The following is a 26,974-nucleotide window of genomic DNA, read 5'->3' on the forward strand; positions in this document are numbered from 1 at the left end:
ACATTGACCTAGAGACCTCCTGAGGTTCCTTCTAATCTGAATTATCCTCTGATCCTATGATCAGTGTTGGACAGAGAATTATCCAATACTATACACTGCAAAGCAGTGTGATTTTTTTTTAGCAACCAAGACAAAGGTATCTCATGGCCAACATTGGTGACCCATGCACAGGTTAAAGAACACGTAACTGGAAGTATTACCTCTACTTAGCAGTGGCATAGTCTCTACATAGGCATACTAGTGACAGAATATTCAAATTTCAAATTATTGGAGGGTGTGGCTCTTTTATTTACTGTTCACACAGCACAGCAGAAGGTAAATACCAGGTCATGACTAAGATATACATTAAGGCCATTATTACCATTAACAGAGAAGTGTGATGAAAGACTGTACATACCAAAGGACACATTGTATGTTGCCAGTTCCTCTTCATGATTCCTTGACATATTATAGATGATGTGAGCGTAGCTGCTCACAGCTGATGCATAATCTCTACAGTCGAAAGGAAGCACAACGGAGTTGGCCAATTCAAACACCAGCCCTCCCCGTACCTGAGCTACTGTCAGGTGATTCTTGAAAGCGGGATCATAAAACCTCTCCACAATTTCATAGGTTTCATAGACACTGTGGTAAACAGGATAGCTGCTATATTTTTCTACATTCTGAAACAAACCAACCCAAATAAAACTGTTACTGAGCTGCGGATACTTCAGCTTTGCTTGAAAACCTTTGCTGTGGGATTCAAGACACTGTATAGTTAAGTGTTCAGGTCACACTAATCCTAAGTAGCCACTACAGAGAGCCAAATGAGGAGAACTGCTCAGTAGTGGCTCTCTTAGACACCAACCTATGATGAGATGAACGGTCATTTAGAGATGCCTCTCCCCATTGATGATGTACAGAGCCTAAATAAAGTATTTAAGAACAGACACACAACTTTGAGTTGGCTATGTAAAGGTGAGATTGCCCTTCCTCTCTTTGCTTGGATCTCAGCAGTCATTTCTGTTTCTATCTTTGGATATGACTTTTCAGAGGAAAAGACCACATTGAATAGATTGCACCTTGGACATTTCTCAGTTAGTTTCATCTCACCGTATGCTCCAGAGTCAAACCCATGTTCTCCATAAAACACGAACCAGTTTGAATTCAAAGCTTCATAAGTTAGTATAAATCATTCAAAAGTCATCATAGGCCACTCATAAGCCTTCATCAACCACAGGTAATTTTGAGCACATCCACTTGCACTGAGCAATGGCCCTTTTGTCTGACTGGCACCAAATCGACCATTCCTATTTATTAAATATTTGTGTTGCAGTGCCACATAGAGATCTAGTAATGAACTGGGACTCCACCCTGAGACATTAAACTGAACTACTCCCAAAAGCTGGCAGTCTAAATGGTTCAGTTACAGGTGATATTATTCAGGAAGTTACAGAGGAGACAAAATAACAGACACAGACTTACCCAATTTTTACTGTAACGTGCTCTGCCTGAAGCGATGCCAAGACGTTGAAAAAAGACTTCAAAGTCATTGCCAGAACCCAGTTTATTTATTCTTTTAACAAGAAAGAGGAAAATGCCTTGAGTGAAAATACTTAAACTAGAATTTATTTTGCTTACAAGTATTGTGGTAATTATTTATTCTGCAGTCGCAGTCACAGTCATCACAGTCTCGCCCTAGTACGCTCTTTCTGTCAATATACCATGAATTGCCTGTGACCCTGACATTACATGCACCTCATCAGCTGCGTTCTCAGAGGAGCAGAGTCATCATTCTCAGGGGCAGAGAAATCAAAATCTCAACAGGAGAATTTAACTCACTGTCTTTAATCATTGAGGAGACCAAATGACCTTCTGCCTGCTGAACTTCAACTATCCCACCTCACAGAAAACAGAACAGCACCAGCATGGCTTCACGGAATACAGTCAATCTTTGAGATCCTATAGAGAAACCCTGGTAACTTTGAAGGACAATGTTGTAGAAACCTGCCTGATGTGCTCCCCAGCCACCCAAACTCAGGGGCCTTCCAGGACACTGGAAGCAAGTGCGAGGGAAAGCTACTGTGTTAGCATCTGGTGTGCCTGCCACTGGCTTATACATGCTACCCTTATTTGTCTAAATCTCTATAAAGTACACAAACACTTTACTTTTCATATATAAATCCTCCAGTCCGTGTTACAAAGGCAAGTTCATGAAACTGTTTTACAATAGTGTATCAGCTGGAATCAGTAAAGCTCTGAAATTTATAGCAGCTGAGAATCACACCATTTCTTTTATACGCTTCATTTTTCAAGTGGATATTTCTTTAAAACCCACACTCTACAGGTTATAATAATTTTTGGAATTTCATTTATTTTCTCTTGTCACTGACCTGGGGACCTCTTTATATTCTCTTGATGGATTTTTTTTATACCAGCTCTCATAAAGAGATTTTCCTTCAAACCCCTCATCAGGACTTGGTATCTAGAAAAAGTATATTATAAAAAAAGACAAAGGGAACAATTTTACATGTTACCAAGCAACAAATCTACAACCTGTCATCATGTAAAGTCTATGGCTTAGGGCAATGAATAAGTCACAGTCTTAAGTCCCTCAACCTTTCTGCGTTTCCATATTAACAGTTCAAATACATAGTATTTTCCAGAGGAATAGTTAATTTGCTAAAAACAGGTAGAAAACACAGGGCAAGTAAAACATTTCAAGTCAATATTTACAATATTTACATTCTGACACTTATTTATGAGATTTTCAGCCATTTAATTTAAATATTTAACACAAAAATTCCTCAATTTTGTCTTGGTTTAATTCAAAACTGTTTCTGCCTTGTTTCAGTTCACAAAAAAATATTTTCATGGATGCAGCAGTAACCGTAGAAGGGCAAAGGGTACAGTACTTGGTGTTTACGTAATCATCACTGCTACAGAGGTACAGAAATCATGACCGTCATAAAGTGCATTTTTATCACACTTTTCAGACTGCCTTTCTGATTACTGAGAAGGCTAAACACTGTGGGTAGTTTTTCATCTTTTTATTAATGCACTGCTGAGGTTTTGTTATCTTTAATCTATGAAAGATTATTAATATATATTCTATTATTAATATATATGCCTAGAATCTAATAATTACTCCACAATAAGAATAAAAATAAAATTAATCTATTTGGGTTTTTTGGTCAGGAAGGCAACTGTTCATAGAACAGCGTTAATACTATTTGCCACAGATTAACTTTGGATGGGATCCCACAGGACCTGCTTCCTGATCAGCATTCTCTTCAGGCATCGCCTACCAACAAGCTGTGTTTACTCGCATTCTTCAGCCTTTATTGCTGCTTCCCAGCTTGAGGAAGGGTTACACAACCATGCTTACTGGTATTTAGGTCAATATTTTAACAATGGATCTTGGTGCCCAAACTGAGACTCTTCTGACCTGATTTTCTGACTGTTCTGAACACGTGCGTGTAGCACAGGTTACCATGAGAACTGCAGGTTGATCAGCTCTTCTGTAGTTCAGGACAGAAATATCTTTATGTGGGCACCTAATTTTAACAGAATTAAATTTTATTTGTTGTCTTTCCATTGCCAGAAAATGATTACACTGAATTACTACACTTCCTTTCCTTTTGTACCAGTCTAACGCCAGCTTCCAAGAGATAATAAATTACTGACCCTGGAAAAGACAGATGACTGAATATATACAGCAGATGAAGACAGATATAGTAGATTCATAAATATATACAGTAGCTGAATGTACATTATATATATGTATATAAAACACACACACAGAAGACTAATTAAATGCTCATGTTTTAATCCAGATGAACAGGGGAAAAAAACCCAAAAAACCAAAAAAAACCCCACAGAAAAAAAAAACCCTTAGTGCCAGTCTCTAAGACCCACTCTCAAAGCAAGGAAATTCTTGCATCCAAGATGGTGACACTATTTCCTGAGGAAGGTCCCCACCTTTTAATTTGTGTGCCACACAAATATGTGTGAGAGCATCATGGTGAGAGCCAGTGAATCTCTGACAGGGTACACTGAAGCTGAGCACATTGACCATTGTCACATTATGCTGAAAACAACACTGTAGGAAGCCCAGTTTCTTCCCCTGCCTAAAGGGAGCCATAGTCTCCCACTATCATGGGCACCCCAGTAGTTGAACTGGGCAGCCAAGTTTGTGCTTGTTTCTGTCCTCTGGTTCATGGCATTTTAAAATTATTTTGTTCTTAGGAGGAATAATTTCACAGGAGGAATGGAAAAATCCCCTAATCCTGAACAGTTAATAATTTAAAGGTTTAAGCTCAAAATCCCTTTGCCACTCCTGGGAAAAAAAGCTCCAGTTACTTAGCTATTGATTTAGAAGAGGTACTGCAGTTAGAAAAGAAGGAAACATCTGACACCATATTTGATACACAGAGCCCCATTGAGTAAGTGAGCATGGAACACACTGGCTAAAAATTTCAAGCAGTATTACCTCTTTAGTCAGACTGTACACCAGTCTGTACATCAGTGGTGTGCAATCCACTCGTAGTGTGTAGTTTCCTGAAAAACAGGGAAAACTATTTATCAAAAGAAGCAAGTTCTACTCAGCTTTGTGCTTGTCACCTTGTGCCATTATTTGTCAATAAGAAAGTGACTGCAGAGCTACACTCTCCACAAGGAACTCACTGATTCTACCTGTAGCAAAGTTCTCCTCCTGTGATCTTGTCAGAGCATTTATATTGGTTAGGATGCCCCTATGTTTGTTACACACATTATAAGAGGAGGAGCTGAATCTAAAGAGTTGTCACAGAACTGCTGACAGGGACACAACACTTCTTGTCCCTTCCTCTGGCTTCCCAAATAGTGTAGCTACTGTAATGGACTTCTTCCCTGAAGGGACAGGAATATCTGAAGGATACTTTATGATTCTGAGTCATGGTTTCCCCCCATATCAACTCCTGAACTAATGCAACAACATTATCACATTGAAGCTTTCACGGATCTCCAAGTCAAATTGCCTCCCCGGTCATCTGTATATACCATCACATTCCTGTAGAACATAAGTCAAAACTATGTACCTTCGATGGAGGAATCTGCATTGATATAAGCCACTCCTCGTGCTTGCAATACTTTGGCATTTTCCTATGAGAAGGAAAAGAGGAAGAAAACGCTGATGAACTTTTTTTCCTCAGAACTATTTTCCCATCCAGAGAAGTAGCAGTTGTTTCAAGGAAAGACATCATATACTGCAAGGAGCCATATCTTCTTGGTAATTCAAAAGGAAATTTAAGAGTGTGTGTGTGTAAAGAAGAGAGAGGGAAGGAGGGAGGAAAGAAGTGTTGCTTTCTGCTACAGATTTCTCAAAGATCTGGCACTGTGAAAATTTCTCTTTGAAGACCTTTGGTTTACCTCAGCCCACTCTGTCGATCCTAACAAGCCGAACTCCTCTGCATCCCAGCTTGCAAATATCACTGTTCTCCTTGGCCTCCATCCTGCAATAAAAGACCATAAAAACTATTACAGAAGTAAAGTTAGTTGCATTTTAGTTACATGGTAACTAATGTGAAAACAAATGTCACTTTTTGAGGGGCTCATTTTCTATCCCTGATGTGTAGGGCAAGAGTTGCATCTAAGGAACTTCAGCATCAGCGTCTTCACCAATCTAATCTAATGATGGTTCACTAATTTTGTATCAATCTCGGTTCTAATTCAATATTGTGCCAAATTATGTATTCTTTTTCTTCTCTCAGTTTTAACTGCAAGAAAATTTTCTAAAATTTAAAACTAAACTAGCAAAAATAATGTGCTTGTACACAAATTCTTGAAAAAATGCTTTTCTACTCTTTTTGCATTGTTCAATTTAGTACACATTGCATACCAGTGTCTACCTTGACAGAAAACTGTTGGTCATGTTTTCATATCTATTACTGAATTTCTTTAACTTGTCTCCCAAATGCCGAATTTCAAAACCTAAGGAATTCTCTATCACTTTGTCAGATCACCTTCAAAACAAAGATCTTTTACTTGAAGTTCTGCATCTGATCTAAATGCAGGTCAAATGGAACAGGCTCTGTTGTCTTGCCTCTGTATCTTTGCTGAAAGTTTTCTTTGAGGCTACTGGAACCTTTTCATCTTTTGCTCCCTGTCTTTTTTACCTTTTTCTTTTTTTTTTTTTCCAGCTCGTATTCCAAAGACAGTTTCCTCTTATCCAATAACTGGGAGGGAATGGAAAGAAAACTAAATGTCATTAGGTTTTCAGTACAATGGGTAGGCAAAGAAAACTCCTCTAGCACAGTATTTGAGTTATGTCAGAGGTTCTTTCCACAGGATGTCACGCAGGGAGACAGCATTTGTTCTGACAGCAGCAGAAACTTGGTGCAGTTGACATTTGCTCCTATTCTAATGTAACTAGGCATGAGGTATTTTTAACCATTACCTCCTACTATGTTTGCACAGCTCATTCTTTGCATTACACAGACATGCTCCACTTATTCTTGGGTCTGTCTCCAAACTACAGTCAAGTGCTGAGAAGGTTTTCGATGTTGCCCCATATAAATTTTATAGGACCATTGAAACATCCAATTTGACCTCAAATACACAGTAAGCAATTGTGTCTAGATGTCATATTTATTTCAGCATCCCTCATTTTGTGTTTTGTTTTCCTTTAGGTGTACTTTGTCTTGAGCAAAACTACTTCACATAGACCAAGGTTGTAACTGGAACAAATTAACAGCTGCAGAGCAGTGCTTATTCCAGAGATCAGTGAGATAGACATATTTAATATTAAGCATATGCCTAAATCCCAGAGAACTCAAGGGGCACTGCTGAGAGCAGTGATTTTGGTGTGTTTTCTTCTTTCATCACATTACCTTTCTTTTTCAGTTTTCCAAAGCTTCTCACAATCTCGTGAACCACTGCTGCCCCACTCTGAGGATCAATGCCACCAAACACCCATGAGTCACGGTGGCCTCCCAGGATGACATATCTGTCTGGATAAATGAATTATGGAAGTTTACTTAGAAAGACTTTTTTCCTGACATAGGGATGTTAATTGGAAGTAATTTCTAATTTTCCACATAGGTATCAGGAAACAAAGGTTAATAGTTTATAATATACATGATAGAAATGCGAAAGACATTTTAAATCTCCAGAAGTATTTTTCTGTATTCTCAGACAGCATTAAAGAATTAGCCAAACACAATAACTTGATCCTATAAGAATTAAAACCTCTTAAATTCCCTAATGTTATTTCTCTTATTAGAAATACTGCAGCATTCCTCTGAAGACAGAAGCAGCTTTCCATATTTTACAACGGTATGTTTCATGGTAAAGCTAATCCACTAATTATATTTGTACAGCATGCCAACTCACAACATTAAGGTGTGCAGTATTTCTCTGAATATATATATAGTCAATCATCAAAAGAGTTGTCTAAATCATGACAGAGATGTGATTAATAAGATCAAAATCAGACTAGATCTCTGTGCTGCTACAATATGGTTAACAGTTGTACTTCAAGCAACAGGGAAGTGCTGCCCTTACAAGTTAAATGATGTTATCATCACCCTAGAGATGTCAATATATCTGGTTTTTTTGAGTGTAAGATCACACTGGTTACAAGAGACTGTAAGACAGACAAAAAGTCAATAGCGGTGGACATGATGTCTTCAGATAGAATGAAAAATCCATTCCCTTGTTAGTAGGGAAGAATACCCACTTAAGAATATTCTTTCAATTGCTAAGTTACTTGCCTGAAGACAAATGTTTTTGCCTTAGTTATGACTCCCCCTTGAAAATCAGCATTTACAGTGAAAGTGCTGACATATCCTGAACCGTATGAAAGCTGGTACAATAAATATTTCAACACCAATGATCGTGTAGTGTAATAGTTCAGAGAAAACTATACTCTTCATTTCCCCCTTCTAACTATGAAGTGCATGTGGAGGTCATTGCTTGCTCACATTACACTGAAGACAAATAACTTTACCTGGTTCCACTGTGCCTCTCATGGTACCAATCACATTGTAAATCCTTGTGATTTCGTTGTGGCTGTGAATGTGCATTTTTACCTTTCTAGTGTATTGGGAAGAAAATCCAAAGAGAAAATCCACCAGATTAGATAACAAAACATCTTGACACCTCTCAAAAATCTACAATATAAATTGTAAGGAAAGCATTTTGGCCAAATTTACCCTTCATTAAACCAAAGTAAATCTGAAAAGATTTCAGTCCGCTTTTTTCTGGATTTATACTTGTGTAACTGAGAACAGCATTTAGCCCTTGAAAGCATTGTACTGTTATTGATATCAGGTTTATACGGATAACAGGCTTAGAACTCCAAATTCAATGATTTTCTGCTAGCAGCTAGTTTTTAGATTTGGAATAGTGACAAAAAAAATGAAAACCCTCTAATGTCCTGGTTTCAGCTGGGGTAGAGTTAACTTTCTTCCTAGTAGCTGGTACAGTGTTGCGTTTTAGATTTAGAACGCTGATATTTTAGTTGTTGCTAAGCAGTCAAGGACTTTTCAGCTTCTCATACTGGCCTGACAATGAGAAGGTGGGGAGTGACAAGAAGCTGGGAGGGGACACAGCTAGGACAACTGACCCTAACTGACCAAAGAGATGTCCCATACCATATGAAGTCCCAATCAACATATAAACTTGGAGTAAGTTGGTCAAGGGGGATTGCTGCTCAGGGACGGCCTGGGCATCTGTCAGTGGCTGGTGAGCAATTTCATCGTGCATCACTTGTTTTGTATATCTCGTTGTCATTGTCATTGTTATTCTATTTTCCTTTGCTGTCCTATTAAACTGTTCTTAGCTCAGCCCATGAGGTTTTTTTTGGAATCTCTCCCCTATCCCACTGGAGGGGCAGCAGTGAGCAAGCAGCTGCGTGGTGCTTGATTGCCAGCTGGAGTTGAACCATGACAAGTGTTAAAAAGGTAAATAGTTCTAAACATCTAGAGGTTGGCGCAAATCAGAACTGACTCCAGCACAGTCAGTACTGATGTGGCACCTCAGGCTGCAGAAAATCAGACAACCTGAGTTGCACCAAGAGACTTTGCCTGTTTATCTACAACACAGCTGGAGATGCAACAACTCATCCTCAAGGGTTGCTTGGGTATTTTTCAGAAAGCATTTTTCGTGTGGTATGACTAAGACATAGGGAAAAGGTCAAACGGTTCACATGAAGTCAGTACAATAGCTCAGTCAATATTGAAAGACCTGGACTTTGGTCCTACACTGTAATTACTAAATCTGTTTTAAAACAATCTGAAACAATAAAAACAGCAATAGGTAAGACCAGAAGCTGGACCCACATGAATTTAAAAAAGACAATACACAAATTCAGTTCTCAAAAATAATCAGTCTCATCAAATAGTTTGTCAAAGGCTAGATGCTTATCAAATGAAACAAAACTGACCTTGTAGAATAACTTGTTGTGAAACCAGGACCAATGTTGTAGGATACATTCAAATTTCCTTTCCAGCTACTATGCGGTGGTGCATATCCTCCCATATTACTATAATGAAAAAAAAATTATCATTATTAGTTACAGACATCTTACAATAGCACCAAACGCAAATGAGGAACCAGGAACCACACTTTGTTAGGTCCCTTCACACACAGACCACAGTGATGGTCTTAGACTTAGACAATTTATCCTACAAACTCCTACAGAAGAATAGTCTATCTTTTGATCTACATTAACACTAGTAAATTAACAAAGAGGAATAGTCCTGGGCATTGAGATCAGCTTGGAATGGCCTGCAGTATCCTGGAAAACAGTGTTGGCCTCCGAAGGTTTTGTTTACAAACTGCTTCTTGTAAATGGTCCCTGGAACATTCTACTGCGTTGAACTACATTTGCATTTGAATTAGTGGAGAGTAACTTGGACATTCTAACAGTTTATCAGCACGGGCAGTTGTCTTCCAGTGTATGTCCCTAGACACTGTTTTATCTGGTAGCACAGACAGAGCTGACGTGTTTCAAAAGTGTCTAAAGCTGGAGAAACATGATTAATCCCAGTCACCTTTTCTTGTTCCACTGTCAAAGGTGAGATGTTTTTTCTCAGTTAACACAACTGGAAATGCAGTAATTCAGTGGATCACAATCACCCATCATTATTCACCCATTCTAAAGGATTTATAGTCCTCGGTATATTTTTATAGAAAAATATGATAGAAGGAATAACTGGAAGTTATGACTTCTCAAGACAAAACTAAAACCAAGGCCCCAGTATTTTCAGAGGACTAAATTTCATTAATGATTATTAAAACCAAGTTCAAGAATTACTTAAAACTTATTGAAGAGAAATATCTAGCTACATCATATTCATACATATTAATCTGCTCTACCACTGCTAGTTGGCAGTGGAAAAAAGTGTTATTTTAACCTATAAATTTATCCTCATGAGCAGTTATCCTCAGAACAGTAATGGCCCTAAAGTGTTAAAAAAAATACAGTTTGAAGACGTATTAGTCCATAAAATTTTGGGACGAAATAGCAAAACCACTAGAACGGTGTTGATGAACATAAGGTATGCAAAGACACAAAAGACAGTAAAATTCTGCCTCGTATAAAAATAAATAGTTTCAATGCTTCAGAGGAAAACCTGCATAGAGAACCAAGATAGAATTATTTTTTAGGGACTCAATATTCCCACAGAAGCACCAGACAGAGCCGAATAATTGTTCATATGATTTAGATGTAAAATTCCATACAAATACACACTGAAGATTATGTTCACTTCTTGCCCTAAACACTTATCCCTGGTACTGTTACCAATACTGTTATTTCCTGCTCTATATCTCAACAGTTGATACAGATGATAACTGCTACATTTTTAGGGGAGTGATACACTGGCCAACTCGATCATGTTAGCTTTTTCAGATAACTTATTTGGTTTGTTAATTCTGCATTTTAACGCTGCCCTCTGGCAAGCTGCCAGCCTGTCTTCACATCACTCGCCTGTTTAGTAAGCACCCTTACTTACACGGATGTCTACTATATCCCCTAAACCAGTCCAGAGTTTCCCCAGTGTGCTTATAGTAATTCACTAGCATAATTTCTTATTTATGCAACATAATACACCTGATGAGAGAAAGCACATGCCTTCCTTTAACAGAGGACAGTACAGATACTGTCCCATCAAACGTGCATGGCAAGTATTTCCCTGGACAAAAGAGTGCCTTCATTTGTGGTCTTTTTCACAAGACAGGTATCATGCCATCCTCAAAAACTTTTCCCTTTATTTGAACTGAGAAGCACTTTATAACTTTGGATACCCAACTGATCATAATATATTACAAATTATCCTTTCCAGAATACTCTGCACGTGTCTGATATGTACAACAGACAACACGTTTACCTCCTACAGAGAACCTAATGACAAACAAACATACACTATTTCAACAGCTATAGGAAAAGCACAGTGCAAAAGTCTTTTTCCTTTCTTTTCAAATATTCTCATAACTTTCAAAACACAGTCTGCTTAAAATTCCTCGTCTCCCATACACTCACCGCAGTAAAGACTCAGCATCATGATAGCCAATGGGATGAACTGGAATTTTTGGGAGACCTACACCACTGCCTTTGTCTAATCGGTAGGTGTATTCTGAAAGCAAAAGAGATATTTTCACATTTACAACTCTCAGAAATAATCTGTACAGTTCATAGCACAGCCCTAACACCAGAGTCAGGGATAATAATTTCAGTTACCTAGAAGTCATGCTGGCATTTCTTCAGTGATTTCATTCTTTATTCTTTATCAACACATTTTCAGAGAGTCACGAACAAATATTCTCCCATAGTGTCTGCAGTCAGGCGTTTAGAACCGGCTGGAATTTTAAAATTATTCGTGCTTTTTTTGCATTGAAATGCTTTTAGGTAGAAATATTTCTTTCCATGGGAAAAAAACTTCAGACTAAGCCACAGAAAGAACAAGAGCAAAGAAAGAGTCTGTAGTCTGATGTTTGGAACATTCAGCTGGGAACTAAAAAAAATTTGCCAGTTGATAAAAGATGCAGATAAAATCTTACACATTGGGCTACTGAATATTCCATTTTGCTGGTTTTGTGAACAAAATTAAGTCTAGGTTTTGTTCTGACAGAGGTCAAATATGAATCATGGGGTTTTTTTACAAATGAGAAACTTAATTTTCACAATCTTGACAAAATTTGATGTTTGCAAGCCAGCAGGTATGGAAAAAATAGTTTCCTCAATACAACATTCACAGGACCCTTGTTGAGTGAAGCAGACAGGGATCCATCTATGAGACCACTGACTTTAGTGTGAGGAACCAGAAATCTCCCTCATGGTCAGCTCCTGCCATGCCGCCATTGTGAACATGTGTCCTCTTCCAGTGCAAGTTGTGCTGGCTAGAGGCAGCATTCCCCATCACTGAGGGACTGCTCTTCTTGAGGTAACTGCCTCCCTCAGATATGCTGGCTCAAGTGCTGGCATGAGTGGTTCTTAATGCATTCCAATTAAATGAAACAGCTTAGGCAGAACTCAAACAAGCAGCTGAGAAAGCGTGAGGTGAAGGTGATGAACCAGTGGGGACCGGTCACCTTCTGAGGAGCCTCGGCTGCAACCAGGTGACATGAGTCCCAGAATGAAAGATCTCAGCATAGCCAGTAGGGGCTCTTGTGGAGGGAAAGCAGCCCAAATTTTTTATGATGAGGGTGGTGAAACACTGGCACAGGTTGCACAAGAAGGTGGTAGATGCTTCACCCCTGGAAACACTAAAGGTCAGGTTGGATGGGGCTCTGAGCAGCCAGAGGTAGTTGAAGATGTCCCTGCTCATTACCAGGCAGGTTGGACTAGACAACCTTTAAAAGTCCTTTCCAACCCAAACTGTTCTACGATTCTACAAAATTCTGCAGAAAGGAGAAGTGCAAAAGCAAAGAAATCTGAGAGCTGTGCAGGCTGGCTCCTTGCTGATTTACTGATGAGAAGCAGAAAGAAATTACTTGGGCTTCAGCTGTCGAATACTTGTGTCATGATCTCTGGGCTAACTTGGGTATGTCTGTGAAGTTAAGCAGCCCAGCACTGCACTGTGTGGTTCCCTTAACTTTTCCTCACTGTTTCTCACGCACCATTTGCAGAAGTAGCCTACTGATGTGAAGGCCAAAGCTGCCTCTTTTGAGCAACAGAAAGACGAAGAAAAAATGTGTTTTATTCCAAGGGAAAGAACACCTCCATGACTTTCCCCTCCTTTCCTGAAATCAGACACTCCTAGCATGACTTCTCTAGTGTCACTCACCTTTCGCAGGATAACCTGGCGTCAGAGGGTCCCCTGCCCCATTCAGGTTTAACACATTCCCACGCTGGGCTCCTCCGCCTGGAAGGTTCCAGCCATCTGGATAAGCATCTACTCCTGGGGCGCAGTAGTCAGCAGGGTCAGAGTACAGAATAACTCCCTTGGCACCTGCCAATTCAGCATTCTTCACCTGCAAAGCACATCTCCAGTCCCTATCCAGTTCTTTTACAGCTTGACACAAGAGTTCAAGGGGCAAAAGAAAGTGTTAAAAATTACAGCAATTACTCCTCAGGGCCTTTTGCAAGCTTGGGCTAAGTAAAGGGCCCATAACTGTCCCATATCATAATATTTCCTTAAAATATACATGCAGATATCAGGTTCCATATGAAAGTAAGAGGTTTGTTGTTGCTTTGAATTTTAGTTAGGAGATAATTGCAGTAACATGGAAAACATCCTTCACAGTATTACTATAGGACCTGAGTTTGTATTCTGTTGTTCAGATCAATACAATCAACTGACTATTGAAATGTACACATCACAGATGGAAAAAACTGTATCACATGGATGCAACCTTATCTTTCAGTCATGTATTTATCTTTTTTACCTAAATGATGTCCTCAATATTCAGAGTTCAGACTACACAGAAAGATTATTATTGGAGAGCTTGAAACTGTCTTTGGCTGTGAACTCAAGCAACTCCAAAGAGTGTGTATCTTGGGCTTATTATGGTAGAAAGACTGACCTGCATGCTGGTTTGATTTAAAAAGTGTTCTCATGTGACTTTATTATTGTATAACATTGGGTGGTAAAGAGTGAAAGAGAGAAATATATGCTATTCTGACTTCCCAATCTGTTTTGCTACTAGATATGACAGTGATGGATAGTGACTGAGTGACAACTAATCCTCAACAGTTTAAAATTTGCATATTTTAATTCAGAAATACCACAGGTTTTTCTTTTAGGAAACATAGTACTCGCCTTCAACCTCTATCCTATTCCTGTACACCATTAGGAAGTGGGAAAACGACAGTACAGTTCTCCAGATTTTATACAGGCTAACAAATTCTTCAGTGTATAAAACGTCATTAGAAATACTACTGTAAGAATGAACATAGAATCATAGAATCATAGAATGTTAGGGATTGGAAGGCACCTCAAAAGATCATCTAGTCCAATCCCCGCGCCGGAGCAGGAACACCCAGATGAGGTTACACAGGAAGGTGTCCAGGCGGGTTTGAATGTCTGCAGAGAAGGAGACTCCACAACTGCCATGGGCAGCCTGTTCCAGGCTCTGTCACCCTCACTGAGAAGCTTCTTCTCATATTTAAGTGGAACCTCCTGTGGTCCAGTTTGTATCCATTGCCCCTTGTCCTATCATTGGTTGTCACCAAGAAGAGCCTGGCTCCATCCTTGTGACACCCACCCTTTACATATTTACAAATATTAATGAGGTCACTCCTCAGTCTCCTCTTCTCCACATTGACACCCCTTGGTGTCAATGAGGGCATGTAATTTCCGCATCACAGGACAAATGCCCCTCTAGATATTAGTAACTCCAAGGTTTGTGCATTTCATTTTAATAAAAGATTCATAGACAGCAGTACCTTCTTCAATTTTTACATCTTTTCCATTCAGATAGTATCTCTAAGAATGGTAAACAATTTAGTGAAAAGACTATCTGACCCAGAATATGAGTTACATGTCACTTTTCACTGGTGAAAATGGCTTGTACGTAAACCAGTGAGTTACCCACTTATAAGCTCACAGAAGATTAGTCAACAGCATAGAATAACAGTTGGCACTCCAGCAAGGAGATTCAGTGTTTGATACCCTTAGATAACTGAGAAATACAAATGACAGTCCTGCCCAAATTAGGGTCAAACTAATTTTTGTACAACAGACAAACACACTTTAAATATACTTTCTTCTTACATCCCTATTGAGGAAATAACTTGAGCATGTGCCTGACGTATGCACATGATTATGTCCTTAACTGTCAGGCCATGGAAATCTGAAGAAATCTGTAGTTTAAAAATATTTATATGATGGGGACACTGAACAAACAAATACAGAATTTAAAATAACCTCCATATAGTTATTGTCTCTGCCCAGTATACAGACACCTTTAGAAACACGATACAGGCATCTTAAAGCACAGCTGCCCCAATCATGAAGAACAGTCTAGTTCAGTTAGAATGTATGACCCAAGAATGTTAGTAATATTTTAGAGCAATATACAGCATGCAGATGAATATAAAAATACATAACATTGTCCAAATTATTTACTTTTATCCTATAGATGTATTACAAACATGTCATATATATTTTATATCTTCCACTAAAGAATCATATTTGAACACAGCTCTATGAAAACTCAGCTACACTAAAATCTTCAGAATACTTTACATAAGTGTTTCGGTCTCTTGAAATAAAGTAAAGGACAGCACAAGTAACATTTTGATATCGAAGCATTACCTTATTTCCTCTGAAGATCTTCCCATATCTGGCAATAACAATCTTTCCTGAACAGTTAATTCCCATTTCACGTTCTAGCTTAAAGAAGTCCTCGGTGCGGCCATAATTCACGTACACTAACTCACCCTAATAGAAAGAAGCAGAATTTCAAACAATAATGTCAATGAGCATGTCAAAAGGAGGATGCGATGTAGTAAGAAAATAGGCTGAAAACAATGAGCTCCAGGACTGGCTCTGGTATTAATTCTTCTTTGATCATGAGACAATTAGTTAGGTAAGTGACTTCTATATGAATTTATACTCCTACCATCCAAAGTTGCCACACTTTGGTCTCAATGGAGAATGTTAAGATATGACTTCTGAAACAGAAACTTAGAGTTAAGTGCTCAGAGTATGGCATTTACTTCTATCCATAGTTTATTTAAGCTGTAGACAGTCTTGGACAGCTGGAGGTATTTTGGACCCAGACATCACAGTAAATATCATAGAATCATAGAAAGTCCTGAGCTGGAAGGTCCACAAGGATCATCGAACACGACTCCTGTCCCTGCATATGACAACCCCACAACTGACACCATGTGTCCGAGGGTGTTGTCCAGTCTCTTGAACACTGTCAGGCTTGGGGCTGTGACACCTCCCTGGGGAGCCTGTTCCAGTGCTCCAGCACCCTCTGGGTGAAGAACCTTTTCCTAATGTCCAACCTGAACCTCCCCGGCACATCTTCCTGCCATTCCCTCAATTGTATTTTATGCAGTAGACTGAATGATGTCAATATCCTATTAAATTCTCAGGACTCAATTGTCAGCCAATACAACAGAAGCTGCAGGTGCTGGACTGTCAAAATAAATACACCTCACACACGAATAAAGTATTCTTCATGACCGTGTTTCAACAATGTCATTCAATACTTGGTGCATGATTCATCTTCCCTAATGCCAGCTACCTAAAAGTTGTTGGCATTGTCTACAAAGGTCCTATAGTACACTCCATAGCTGGTGAAGAGCTGGTAAGTTCTACAGGAACTCACTCTTTCCAGAAGAATTCACCTCAAATCTGTTTTAAACACCTATTTTAGGAAGGAATAAATTGCCCTCTGGATTTACCTCTCATGGATTATATCTCAAAGACTGTTGTAGAGGAAATCCCTCTAAAAAGCTACCAAGACTGGTTTAGGGAAGATGTCTACAATCTCAGACAACTAAAACTGGGTGACAGGGAACTCTGCCTTAGTGGATTTCTCTGTATTACCAGACACCTCCAGAGAGATTTTCAATTTAATTTCAAAAAGGTGTAAGCTTAAATCTCTTGTACTGCTTAAAATTGCTGACTAGACATTCAGGTGGTCTCATATAACACCATGCAACATCTCCTGATAAGACTGTGATACGGTTATTTTGACTGTAATAGTTTCATCAGTAATCTGCTCAAGTTACAATTTCTTCTTAAATTATGCAAGATAAACTCAATATAAATTCATGAAATAAATGGGACTGCATTTAAATAAGGTAAAGAGTTTCACACCTGGTAAGATTCTGGTCCTCTCTGTTCAGAGAAGAGTAGTTCAAAACCACAAGGATTATTCTTGGGGTGGCTTTTCTGAATTTATGGAGTAGTTTTCCCTCTCAGAACAATCAACTGTAACACTGCTGAAGTCAAGACAGTTTTTCTACTCTATTTAGATTGAGCAAAAGGGGGATGTGGTCCTCTGTTTTAACATAATTTCTTTAAAATATCTTGTATAGAATATCTACATTTGTAGGCTATTATATTTTAATGACAAATACAAGTATGTTGATTTCAATAGTTTGGCTTACATCATTGCAGAGCTGTAATTATTACGATTAATAGCAACCTGCTGGGTTCTCACATTCAGGGCCCTTTTTCTACATTGAAGTGCAAAACAAGCCAACATGAGAGTAACATTTTATGGTGAAAACCCATTTACACTTTACAGAGTTTTTTTTAAATAATGTCTTTGATTAAGTAGATGGCATAACAAAAAGAACATTTCTGATCTTTAGAAGCTCTCGTAACTATATCTGATATAAAGCATATAAACTGTATTCATAGCATTTTTCCTGGTGTTGCAGAATAATTAATATTTATTCAATCTCTAGATTTCTGAAACTACATTAAAAGGTACTTATTGGAAGCTTGTGGCAATATACGATATATTGCATAGTAAATCAGGCTTCCTTAATCTAATTCTTTTTACATCTCTGAAAAGGCTTCATCTTTAACTTTCATTAACAGGACTAAGAGCTACATCAATGCAAGAAATTTCTTACCAGAGCATTGTGACAGTTTTGTATCAAAATTTCCTAGTGATGTGAGGAAATCCCTCATGTTTATAGAACTATTACAAAATACAAGCTTTGAGAATGTAGTGTGGACCCATAAAATGTCTCCTCTGGGCTCTCCTAGTGTAGTTAGAGATCTTAAGGACACCTCTTACTTATGACTATCATAAACTGTTTCAGTCACTTAAAAAGGAAGGGAAGAGCAGAATTTTATCATTATTTATGATGTTAATGTTCAAAACTACTATTACTGTCTGACAGAATATGACTCCACTACTTTGTCTGCATTCTCCTAAATATTATGGTTAAAAGAACTTTCTGCTCAAAGCTTAACATTTTTCACCTGACTTTTTATTGGGATTTAGTTAAAATACACCACACAAAAGAAACATACATTTTCTGACAATCTGTGTGAAAGATGAGGAGTTATTCCCTCTTCTATCTACTGAGAAGCTGAAATGAGTGGGAACTTCTTTAAATCTCTGCAGGGTCTCACTCTAGCAGGCAAGTTGCTACTATCCCACTCTGACAGAATTTAATCTTCAAAACACAGTCACTGCCACTTATTTCTAAAAAGCAGCTGCAGGAAAAAGTAATAGTGCTAGCAGCACCAAACTGTATTTCCACAACTCCCTGATCAGAGCACTCACCCAGAAAATGTGAGAGCTGCATTCTTGGGGTCTCTCAGTATGAAGAACCTTTGATCCATTTCTCCCACTTTCCAGGAAGGTGGCCAACTCATGAGACTACAGCTACCCTTGAGATGCAGATACTTTACAGCTTTCTCCCTTCATTGAACGTGGACCTTTATGCAGGAATCACTCACAAAATCAATGAGCAGGAAGAGAACCTATGACTGATGATTGTACTTGGCAAATTCCAAATATCTCTCTCCACAGCTTAGTTCTGGTTTTTAATAGAACGGCTTTTAACATAAAATACATCAATAGGCCTGGGAGAACTCAAAAGAGCCGTGAACCCACTGAGTATTCCCATTGCTGAGCTATAGACATACTCCCTGTTTGCAGTACAGGTGCAGACAACTGCTCACTGGAGAATGTTATTTCTAACAGCGCTGGAGCTTTTGTCAATGTATTATGTACTAAGGTGAACAGAAGCATCATATTTTGAAAAGACAATCCATCTTCATTTTTCTTCAGAAACAATGTTCTTACATTTCATTAAAATAAAACAATTTTCTAAAGAAGGAAGCTACAACTTTTAAAACTTGTTTTTATTATTTCCCATATCCCAACACTTACTGTAGCTCTGCAGAAACCAAATAAAGTGGTGAAGTTATTCTGGATTTCTTTGGGCATATTATGTTATGATACAAAGTCAGAATCCATGAATTTTACCTTACATTATGTTCCAAAACTCCCACTGCAATTCTTGAAACACTCTAAGCTGTCATATCCTAGGGTACAGACTATCTGCCTGGTTCTGCAGCTTCCTTTGAGTATCTGAGGCAAATGAATACAGGATACCTTTTGTCTTCTGGACTTGCACAGCTTATTAACAAACTTCAGAAAGTACATAACTAATACCGGGCTGTGTGAGTAAAAGCATTGTTAGCAGCTTTGAAAATCAGATCCAACTTTAAAGCAGAGATTGGACCAAATGACCTCCAGAGGGCCCTGCTAACCTGCATTATTCTATGTATAGACAGGAAAGATACTGAGAAAAACAACAAAAAATTCTAATCTTACAAATTCTTAATTGAAACCACTAATAATCATAGGAATGAAAATTCCTGTTACACAGTTCAGCTTCATGAAAGAAAGCCTGTCAGCTGGTATCATCTGTACAAGAAGATAGAAAGGATTAATGTTAAGCTCAGACCACAGCAACACATTTACCGCCAGTTTGAAATGCTAGCAAAAGCCATTTCCAAGTAGACTGTACCCTGTCCAGTTATACCTGTTGGTGTAAGCCTTGGGGAAGCAGCATTTTGAAAATTACGTTGTTCATCTGGCTACATAAATGTAACAGTCTTATTTGTTTACCAAGATGGGAAACAATGGTGCACAGTGACAAAAATATCTTGAGAAGGTTATAGCAGCTGACAACAGTAAATATTTATTTCCATAATTTCAAAGGAAAAGGTAAAAATAAAATCCAATTCTGACTCAAACTAGAAAAAAAATGGAACATGTATGTATGACTGCTCAATTTGAACATTGTTCCATTGCAAAACTACCAAGGACCTCAGAGCTAGGACTTATTTCCTAATGGTGATGTCAGGTTTTGAACAAATAAAGCCTGTGACCCGAGAATTTCACTTTCTTCTTTACCATTCTATGCTATCCTATGCTATTCTACACTATGCTAAGGTATTCCATACTTTTCTACTTCTTTCCATTTCTGTTTCTTGATCTATTGCTGTTTCTGTTTCTCCTTCTGTTTCTTTTATTATTCTGCTCTGTTACCTCAGGCATTCCTTGGGCCGAAAATGCACTGTAAGGTGGCACCACATCTCTAACAGCCTCATATCCGGGAGGAGGAGGCTCAGACAATGATGTGTTGAAAATCTAGTGAGAAAGAAGAAGAAGAAAAAAAAGAAGAAATAAACCAGGCAATGTGAAAAAGAAGTAATGTATTCAGGCACATTTTACATGTATTATATTTGCAGTTTAAAAGACTTTAGTTTTAGAACTCTATATGTGGAGTGGCCAAAACTTTAGTAAGCACTCGGCATCCCTTTCAGTACACAGGTTCAACATGTGATCTTGCAGATCCCATCTCCACTGTTCACACAGAATCCTGTTTAAAAGAACACTGGGTCCCTTAAGGTGGTCTCAAGTACAGCAGGTATGAGCAGGTTAGATCATAAAAGCAAATAACATTTGCATTCTGCTCATCCCTGGAGCTTCTATAAGCACCAGAGCTACCCTGTAATGAACTGATGTTACTTCTGACAGTACATCTCAAGGCCAAAACCCTAATCTTCAGGAAACTGAATTTAACACAATTACCAATACTGTGTAATAAATCAATGCAAATAATAATGCTGACCATAGTTGCTTCCTTTTTCTAAACAACAGAACAATTTTAAAACAATTGAATTACATAAAGTAATTCTCTTCCATAATTCTCCTTTAATCCATATATGTCAGTATGCTGTATGAATTAGGGTAATTGTTAGTATTCCTAGCATACACATTAAGAAGATACAAAATATAAAAGCAAACTGGAACCCCTCATTCCCGTGAGCTTTGGATCAGGCCCAACACCATTAACAGAGCAGAAGACAGCTTTCCCTCCCCATCTTCCCAAGTGGATGAAGGTGATTTTGTTCCCTGTTTGCAAAAACTGTTTTCTGTACCTCATTTCCATGGTCATCAATTATTGAGATGTAGTTGGGCTTAGTGTCATCAGGGTAAGAGAGCAAGACATCATAATGAACCAACTGAACAGAATCCAACCCAAACTCCTTCCACTCAGCTTGGACTTGCTGTGCCAGATGGAGATTCTCCCTTGTTCCTGCTAGGTGAGGAAGCCGCGTAAAATTGCTAAAGAAAGAGAAGCAATGAGTCAGGATCAGGCATTGCAGTTCATAATCAAAACTCCTCTTAGTCAAGCTAGAAATAAACCCCCTAGAGATGACCAGATGTACCCAGGCTAAATAAGGACCCAGACTCTATCTATGCTTTTGCCTGTCTTGTACATAAGCTGAGGTTACAGGTTTCATTCTGTCCTGAGCTATCACAGGTGTTTGCATATTCCTCACAGTGTAGCTTAGCAAGAATGGCATGATGATGTCAGCTGTGGGGTCTTGTCCTTGCTTTACTCCTTGTCTTCTGGATGACCTTAGGCAAATCACTCCTACGCATAATAAGATCGACCTTTCTTGCAAAGTGATGAAACAACTGAGTATAATAATCTTTGCGTATTTGATTTAGAAATCTGCATAATGAGTCTGATCCCTACTTTTAATTAACTGGATATTCTCCTTGGATTCCACTATTTTAATTAATTTTGGCACAAACACTCTGAGTGTGTCTTGTTGGCAAATAAAAGAGTTCACAGTGGCTTAAACAAAGAACAGAAAACCTCAACAGCTTGTCACTTAAAAGTCATGCAGGATGAATAACAAACAGGGAAAGACATCATAAATAGTAAGCAACCCATTGTCTTAAAAAAAAAAAAAAGTGCAGGCCATTGAGAAATCCCAGTTGTGAAACTGAAGAAACTCCCAGCTGAATGATGACATCATCATGATGTCCTCATACTGTCATATGACCATGGCATCAACATGCCACACAAGCATGTGTCACATCAGCTGGTGCTAATCTTCCATAGTAAAGGGGTACAATGTTAGGAAAAAATTTTATTCTTGAGGTCTAGTGAGAACAAAGCCATCAAACAAAGCACTTTGAAAGAACTATACACTTCTGCTATTGTATCAAATGCTGCTAGATAAAACCATGTTCCTCTGATAATGTCACAATCTAGTACCAACACTGTTCTAAAAGTACCTGTTCCAGTGACGGTACCATTTTCTGGATGACATATTGAACCAAGAGCACAGTTATGTGTTATTGTTAAAGCCAACAGCTGCTTTCTGTATGAGTTAGGAGTGTTTAAATCACGTTTTCATTAAAATTTGACTTATGCAGTAACATTCTCCTGTATTATATTCCCATCTAACTGAACATCATGTTTTTCTTCATTGCCTGTTCTAATCTGTTGACCGCCTGTACTGGTAGTTCTGAGTAATGACTAAATATCTGCATATTGCACCACAGAACTGGCTGCATGACAGTAAATGAGGCACAATATTTCCTGTCGGCATAGAGACAGGGTGTTTAGAGGGCAGAAAGCGGTCCTTTTACAGAGCCGGTTAACAAACGTTCACTTTTTAAGAGCCAAAACACAGGTTAAGACAGTAGAAAATCCTAAATCTTCAGTTTTCAATGTTTATATAGTCCAGGGCATGGCTGTTATGTAGTAAAGAGAAGGTACTTTGCAGCTAATTTATTTGCAATAGTCTGTGACAAGTGCACTTAAAATGAAATGAGTGGGATTGCCACAACCTTATGAACTGAAAATGGTTTTTTAGTAATTTAGTTTTGTAACAAGATACAATTTTGTGCTATTTAATCAGGCTGGGAATTTAAGGCAAACCTGAATTTGTTAGTTACTCCTAAAGTAACTGATACTCTTAACACTTTGTTTACACAACAAGTAAATTTCTATCGATAAACTACAACTTCTGGTCTATTATTGACTGGAATAAATACAGCTTATAACAAATACTACACTCTCCGAAATGAAAAATAATCTCAAGATCTCTAAAATAAAAAAAAAAACAACAGTGCATCAGCTTCTAAACTACAGAAATTAAGAAACTAATTAAAGTAATCAAACTGTAACAGATTAAAAAAAAATCTTTACTGTCATCTTCCATTGTTTGAATTTTCAGGAATAAATGTTAGTAGCTCTGCTTTTAGGATTTATGAAAAGAAATAACAGTACATTTACGATCTATTAATTTAAGCACTAAAGGGTAAATGAGATGAAAAAATTACCGGGGAAAAAAAACATGGTCTTAAAAAAGACTAAAGCTTTAGGACTATTAGATTTATTAAGAGCAGTGTAATGTAGCTGGGATCTACTATGTCTGTTCTAGCTATCCATTGTGCAGAAGGAGAGAGCCTGGAAACGTGTCTTTCTTCATGAAAGTGAGTATAAGGCTGGAACAGTGACAGACTAACACAAAAATCTGGTCACAGGATGACAGTGTGAAGGGACAGTAGCAATAAGATATTAAGGCCTAACCTGCAGGAAGAACTAAAGGCTTGAACACTGGTATGATATTCTTCTCTTTTACATTGATGTACTCTACTATTTTCCATTTAATCTCTTCTGATTTTTCATTCATGCAGTCTAGTTTGAAGTGAATGACTTTTCCATAAAAACAATGTAAGATAAACATTGTTGCAGAGTGAAGCAGGACACATAAGAGAAAGGCTGAACCTCTACTCCATTGTGCAAGCATTCATCAAAGGCTGGAGCAAGAGCTTGATCAATTTTTAATTACTTTAAGTACTGAGATTACTGACAGTTCTTCAGCTGTTTCCAGCACAAACAAGAATGAGAGGGGCTGTCAATCACAGCTCATTGAGACACATTAAGTAAAACCTATGGACAAGAAGCTGCACACTGTCCTCTGCCTGGTGGCATCCTTGGGGTGGTTACTGCTTGGATTTTTTTTTTTGACTGATTAGTCTACACATTGCTTACTAAAGAAACTGCTTGATGTTTTCAGCCTTCATTTCAGCCATGAACTCTGCCTTCATCTCCCCATGAGGACTCACAGATGTCTTCTTCTCAGTAGGTTTTGCAAGCCAGCCTGTACAACACACCAAAATACAACAGTAAAAACACCAGAGCAAATTTCCCATGACACACACCATTTCTCTTTGGTATCACCACAAGATTTTCACTATTTTACAACTGGTTTTATCTCAGGACAGACAAACAGCCACAACGTAATGCAGGCTGGATGGTGACAGCAGTGCCAGTCCTCCCCACACTAAGAGAATTTATTTACCTAGATAGATATTGGGGGGAATAAAATACATTATACTTATTCATCACAGTTATTTTACTGTACATGCAATGGAGACTTATCTATTTTCCTTTAGCACCAGAACATCATGCTGTCAGTCCTGTCAGTCGTATCAGTCACCTCAGTAATAAGGCAGCAGCTTTACAAAAAAGCACAGAAACACAAACACCCTTTGTTAGGAACAGATGTCTTGTAACTCCTTTCTCACTCTCTGGTCTGTCTGGCTCTTATTCTGGAATCTTTCCCTTACTGTGCAGGCATTACCAGAGTAAGTGATGAGAGGAACACCTGGCTATAAAGAAAGTGTTTCTGACATCTGTTTTTATTTTTAAGTAAGAGACTGGACATGTTCAGTGCAAACGCAGCAGCAGTTAGAAGGGTAGTGCAAATCAGAGAGCTGCTGGGTGGCAGAGAGCAGGTAACAAACTGGCACTGGCGAGGCAATGGTCACAACGGTCACTGGCACAGCAAAAGGCTCTTTCCACATGAGAGAGTAATCGAGTCAGGGCTTCCCGATGGCACGAACCCCAAGTACATACCAAAAGGTATTTCAAAATACAAGTGGCTCTTCTGTTTTCCTTCCTCCCCCAAGCTGTTCCTGATCCGTGAGCCAAAAGGGAGGCAGGGAGGGGAAATCTCTTGCAGCAGCAACCCACAGGCCTGCCTGGTTGGGCTGAGGGGGAGGCGAGACTTAAATTATAAAACAACTTCACCCCTCCTTTCTGCGACCCTCCAGACCTTATTCATCCTCCCGCCCTTCTGGTTGGGGCTGGAGCTGTTTCAACGCAGCGGGGTCCGGGGACCCGCCTTCTGAACCCACCTCGCACACCCGGCACCTCTTCTGCCCATAGCGTAACTACTTTATTTAAAAGGAAACCGACAAACAAGTCAAAAAGACACTCTCAAGAAAAGAGGTGGCGTCAGAAGTCCCAGGAGGGGCCGGGGGCTGCACCGGCCTGGCCTGAGGGTCGAAGCGAGGGAGGTGTCGGCCGGGGGGCACGGACGGAGCTCGGGCACCCCCAGCAGCCCGCCCGCTCTTCCCCCAACCCGGCCGGCCCTCGGCCCGGCTCCGAGCCACCTCCCTCGGCTGGAAGGACCGGAGGTGGCCGGGAGAGCCGCCCGATCCGAAGGGGGTTTATTCTGCACTGTACCGATGAGGAACCCGAGGAGGAAGAGCCCCGCCGCTGCTCCCAGGACGACAGCCCAGAAGCGGCCGCTGGCTGCCCTGGGGCCGGCCAGCTCCGTATTGGCGCCGAGCAACGTCCACATCGCCGCCCGCCCGCTCCCAGCTCCACCGCGCCGCTCCCGAGTCCCGCCGCGGCCCGGCCCGCCCCGGAGGCGACGAGGCGGGGCGGGGGGGGGCGGGCTCCGGCCGTTGGTCGCGGCCCCGTCGGCGGCTCCCGCCTCGGCCCCGCCGCCTCGCACGCAGCGCCGGCGCCGCCCGTCAGGGCTCCGCTGTCCCCTCACTGCCCAGAATCGTAGGATGATTTCAGCTGGAAGAGACCCTCAGGATCATCGAGTCCAACCATAACCTAACTCTGGCACTAAACCACGTCCCTAAGAACCTCGTCTAATTCCTTTTAAACCCCTCCAGGGATGGCGACTCCACCACTGCCCTGGGCAGCCTGTTCCAATGCCTGACAACCCCTTCCGTGAAGAATTCTTTTCCTAATATCCAATCTAAACCTTCCCTGGTGCAACTTGAGGCCATTTCCTCTTGTCCTATCACTTGTTCCTTGGGAGAAGAGACCAACCCCCTCCATGCTCCAACCTCCTTTCAGGCAGTTGCAGACAGCGATCAGGTCTCCCCTCTGCTCCTTTTCTCCAGGCTGAACAGGGATAAGGCCTTTCTGCCATCACGGCCCGGGCGAGGCTGGAGATGTTGGAGCCTCTTTGGGTGCCAAAGCTGCTGCCCGGGCGCTTGCTGCTCTCACTGATGTCTCAGTTCGCCCAGACGTGCCCACCTCCCCTCTGCCTTCCCCTCTCTCCCTGCATGTCCTGAGTATCCTGCCACCCCGTATTTTGTTTAACTTGCTACAAAGTGTGGTGAGAAGGCAAAGTGATGGCCTCACATTGTGCCGGGGGAGGTTTATATTGGATATTAGGAAAAAATTCTTCATGGAAAGGGTTGTCAGGCATTGGAACAGGCTGCCCAGGCAAGTGGTGGAGTCGCCATCCCTGGAGGTGTTTAAAAGACATTTAGACAAGGTTCTTGGGAACATGGTTTAGTGCCAGAGTTAGGTTATGGTTGGACTCGATCATCCTGAGGGTGTCCTCCAACTGAAATGATTCTATGATTCTATGATGATTTTGACACCTGCTTCACTGTGGCTAGTCTGCACAGGTCATTCTACACATTCTGGCCCTATTGCCCCAAAGCC

The 26,974-nt window shown here is 39.9% G+C and overlaps 1 protein-coding gene across 1 annotated transcript in view; it reads right to left on the bottom strand.

The window, feature by feature from the left end:
- The window catches only part of LOC135989983 (putative N-acetylated-alpha-linked acidic dipeptidase), a 31,420-nt gene extending 5,518 nt beyond the window's left edge, over positions 1-25,902 (bottom strand). The window contains exons 1-16 of the mRNA XM_065637136.1: positions 25,745-25,902; positions 24,266-24,374; positions 21,345-21,531; positions 20,449-20,550; positions 15,720-15,845; positions 13,248-13,434; positions 11,504-11,597; positions 9,404-9,502; positions 7,967-8,052; positions 6,849-6,968; positions 5,389-5,471; positions 5,058-5,121; positions 4,472-4,539; positions 2,373-2,464; positions 1,465-1,555; positions 398-662 (exon numbers count right to left, since the gene is read on the bottom strand). Of these exons, the coding sequence (XP_065493208.1) occupies positions 398-662; positions 1,465-1,555; positions 2,373-2,464; positions 4,472-4,539; positions 5,058-5,121; positions 5,389-5,471; positions 6,849-6,968; positions 7,967-8,052; positions 9,404-9,502; positions 11,504-11,597; positions 13,248-13,434; positions 15,720-15,845; positions 20,449-20,550; positions 21,345-21,531; positions 24,266-24,374; positions 25,745-25,862 (1,891 nt within the window). The 5' untranslated portion in view covers positions 25,863-25,902. The remainder of the gene's footprint in view (positions 1-397; positions 663-1,464; positions 1,556-2,372; positions 2,465-4,471; positions 4,540-5,057; positions 5,122-5,388; positions 5,472-6,848; positions 6,969-7,966; positions 8,053-9,403; positions 9,503-11,503; positions 11,598-13,247; positions 13,435-15,719; positions 15,846-20,448; positions 20,551-21,344; positions 21,532-24,265; positions 24,375-25,744) is intronic.
- Between the last annotated feature and the right edge of the window lie 1,072 nt (positions 25,903-26,974).

This window comes from Caloenas nicobarica, chromosome 1 (genome assembly GCF_036013445.1).
Source record: "Caloenas nicobarica isolate bCalNic1 chromosome 1, bCalNic1.hap1, whole genome shotgun sequence".
Lineage (NCBI taxonomy): Eukaryota > Metazoa > Chordata > Aves > Columbiformes > Columbidae > Caloenas > Caloenas nicobarica.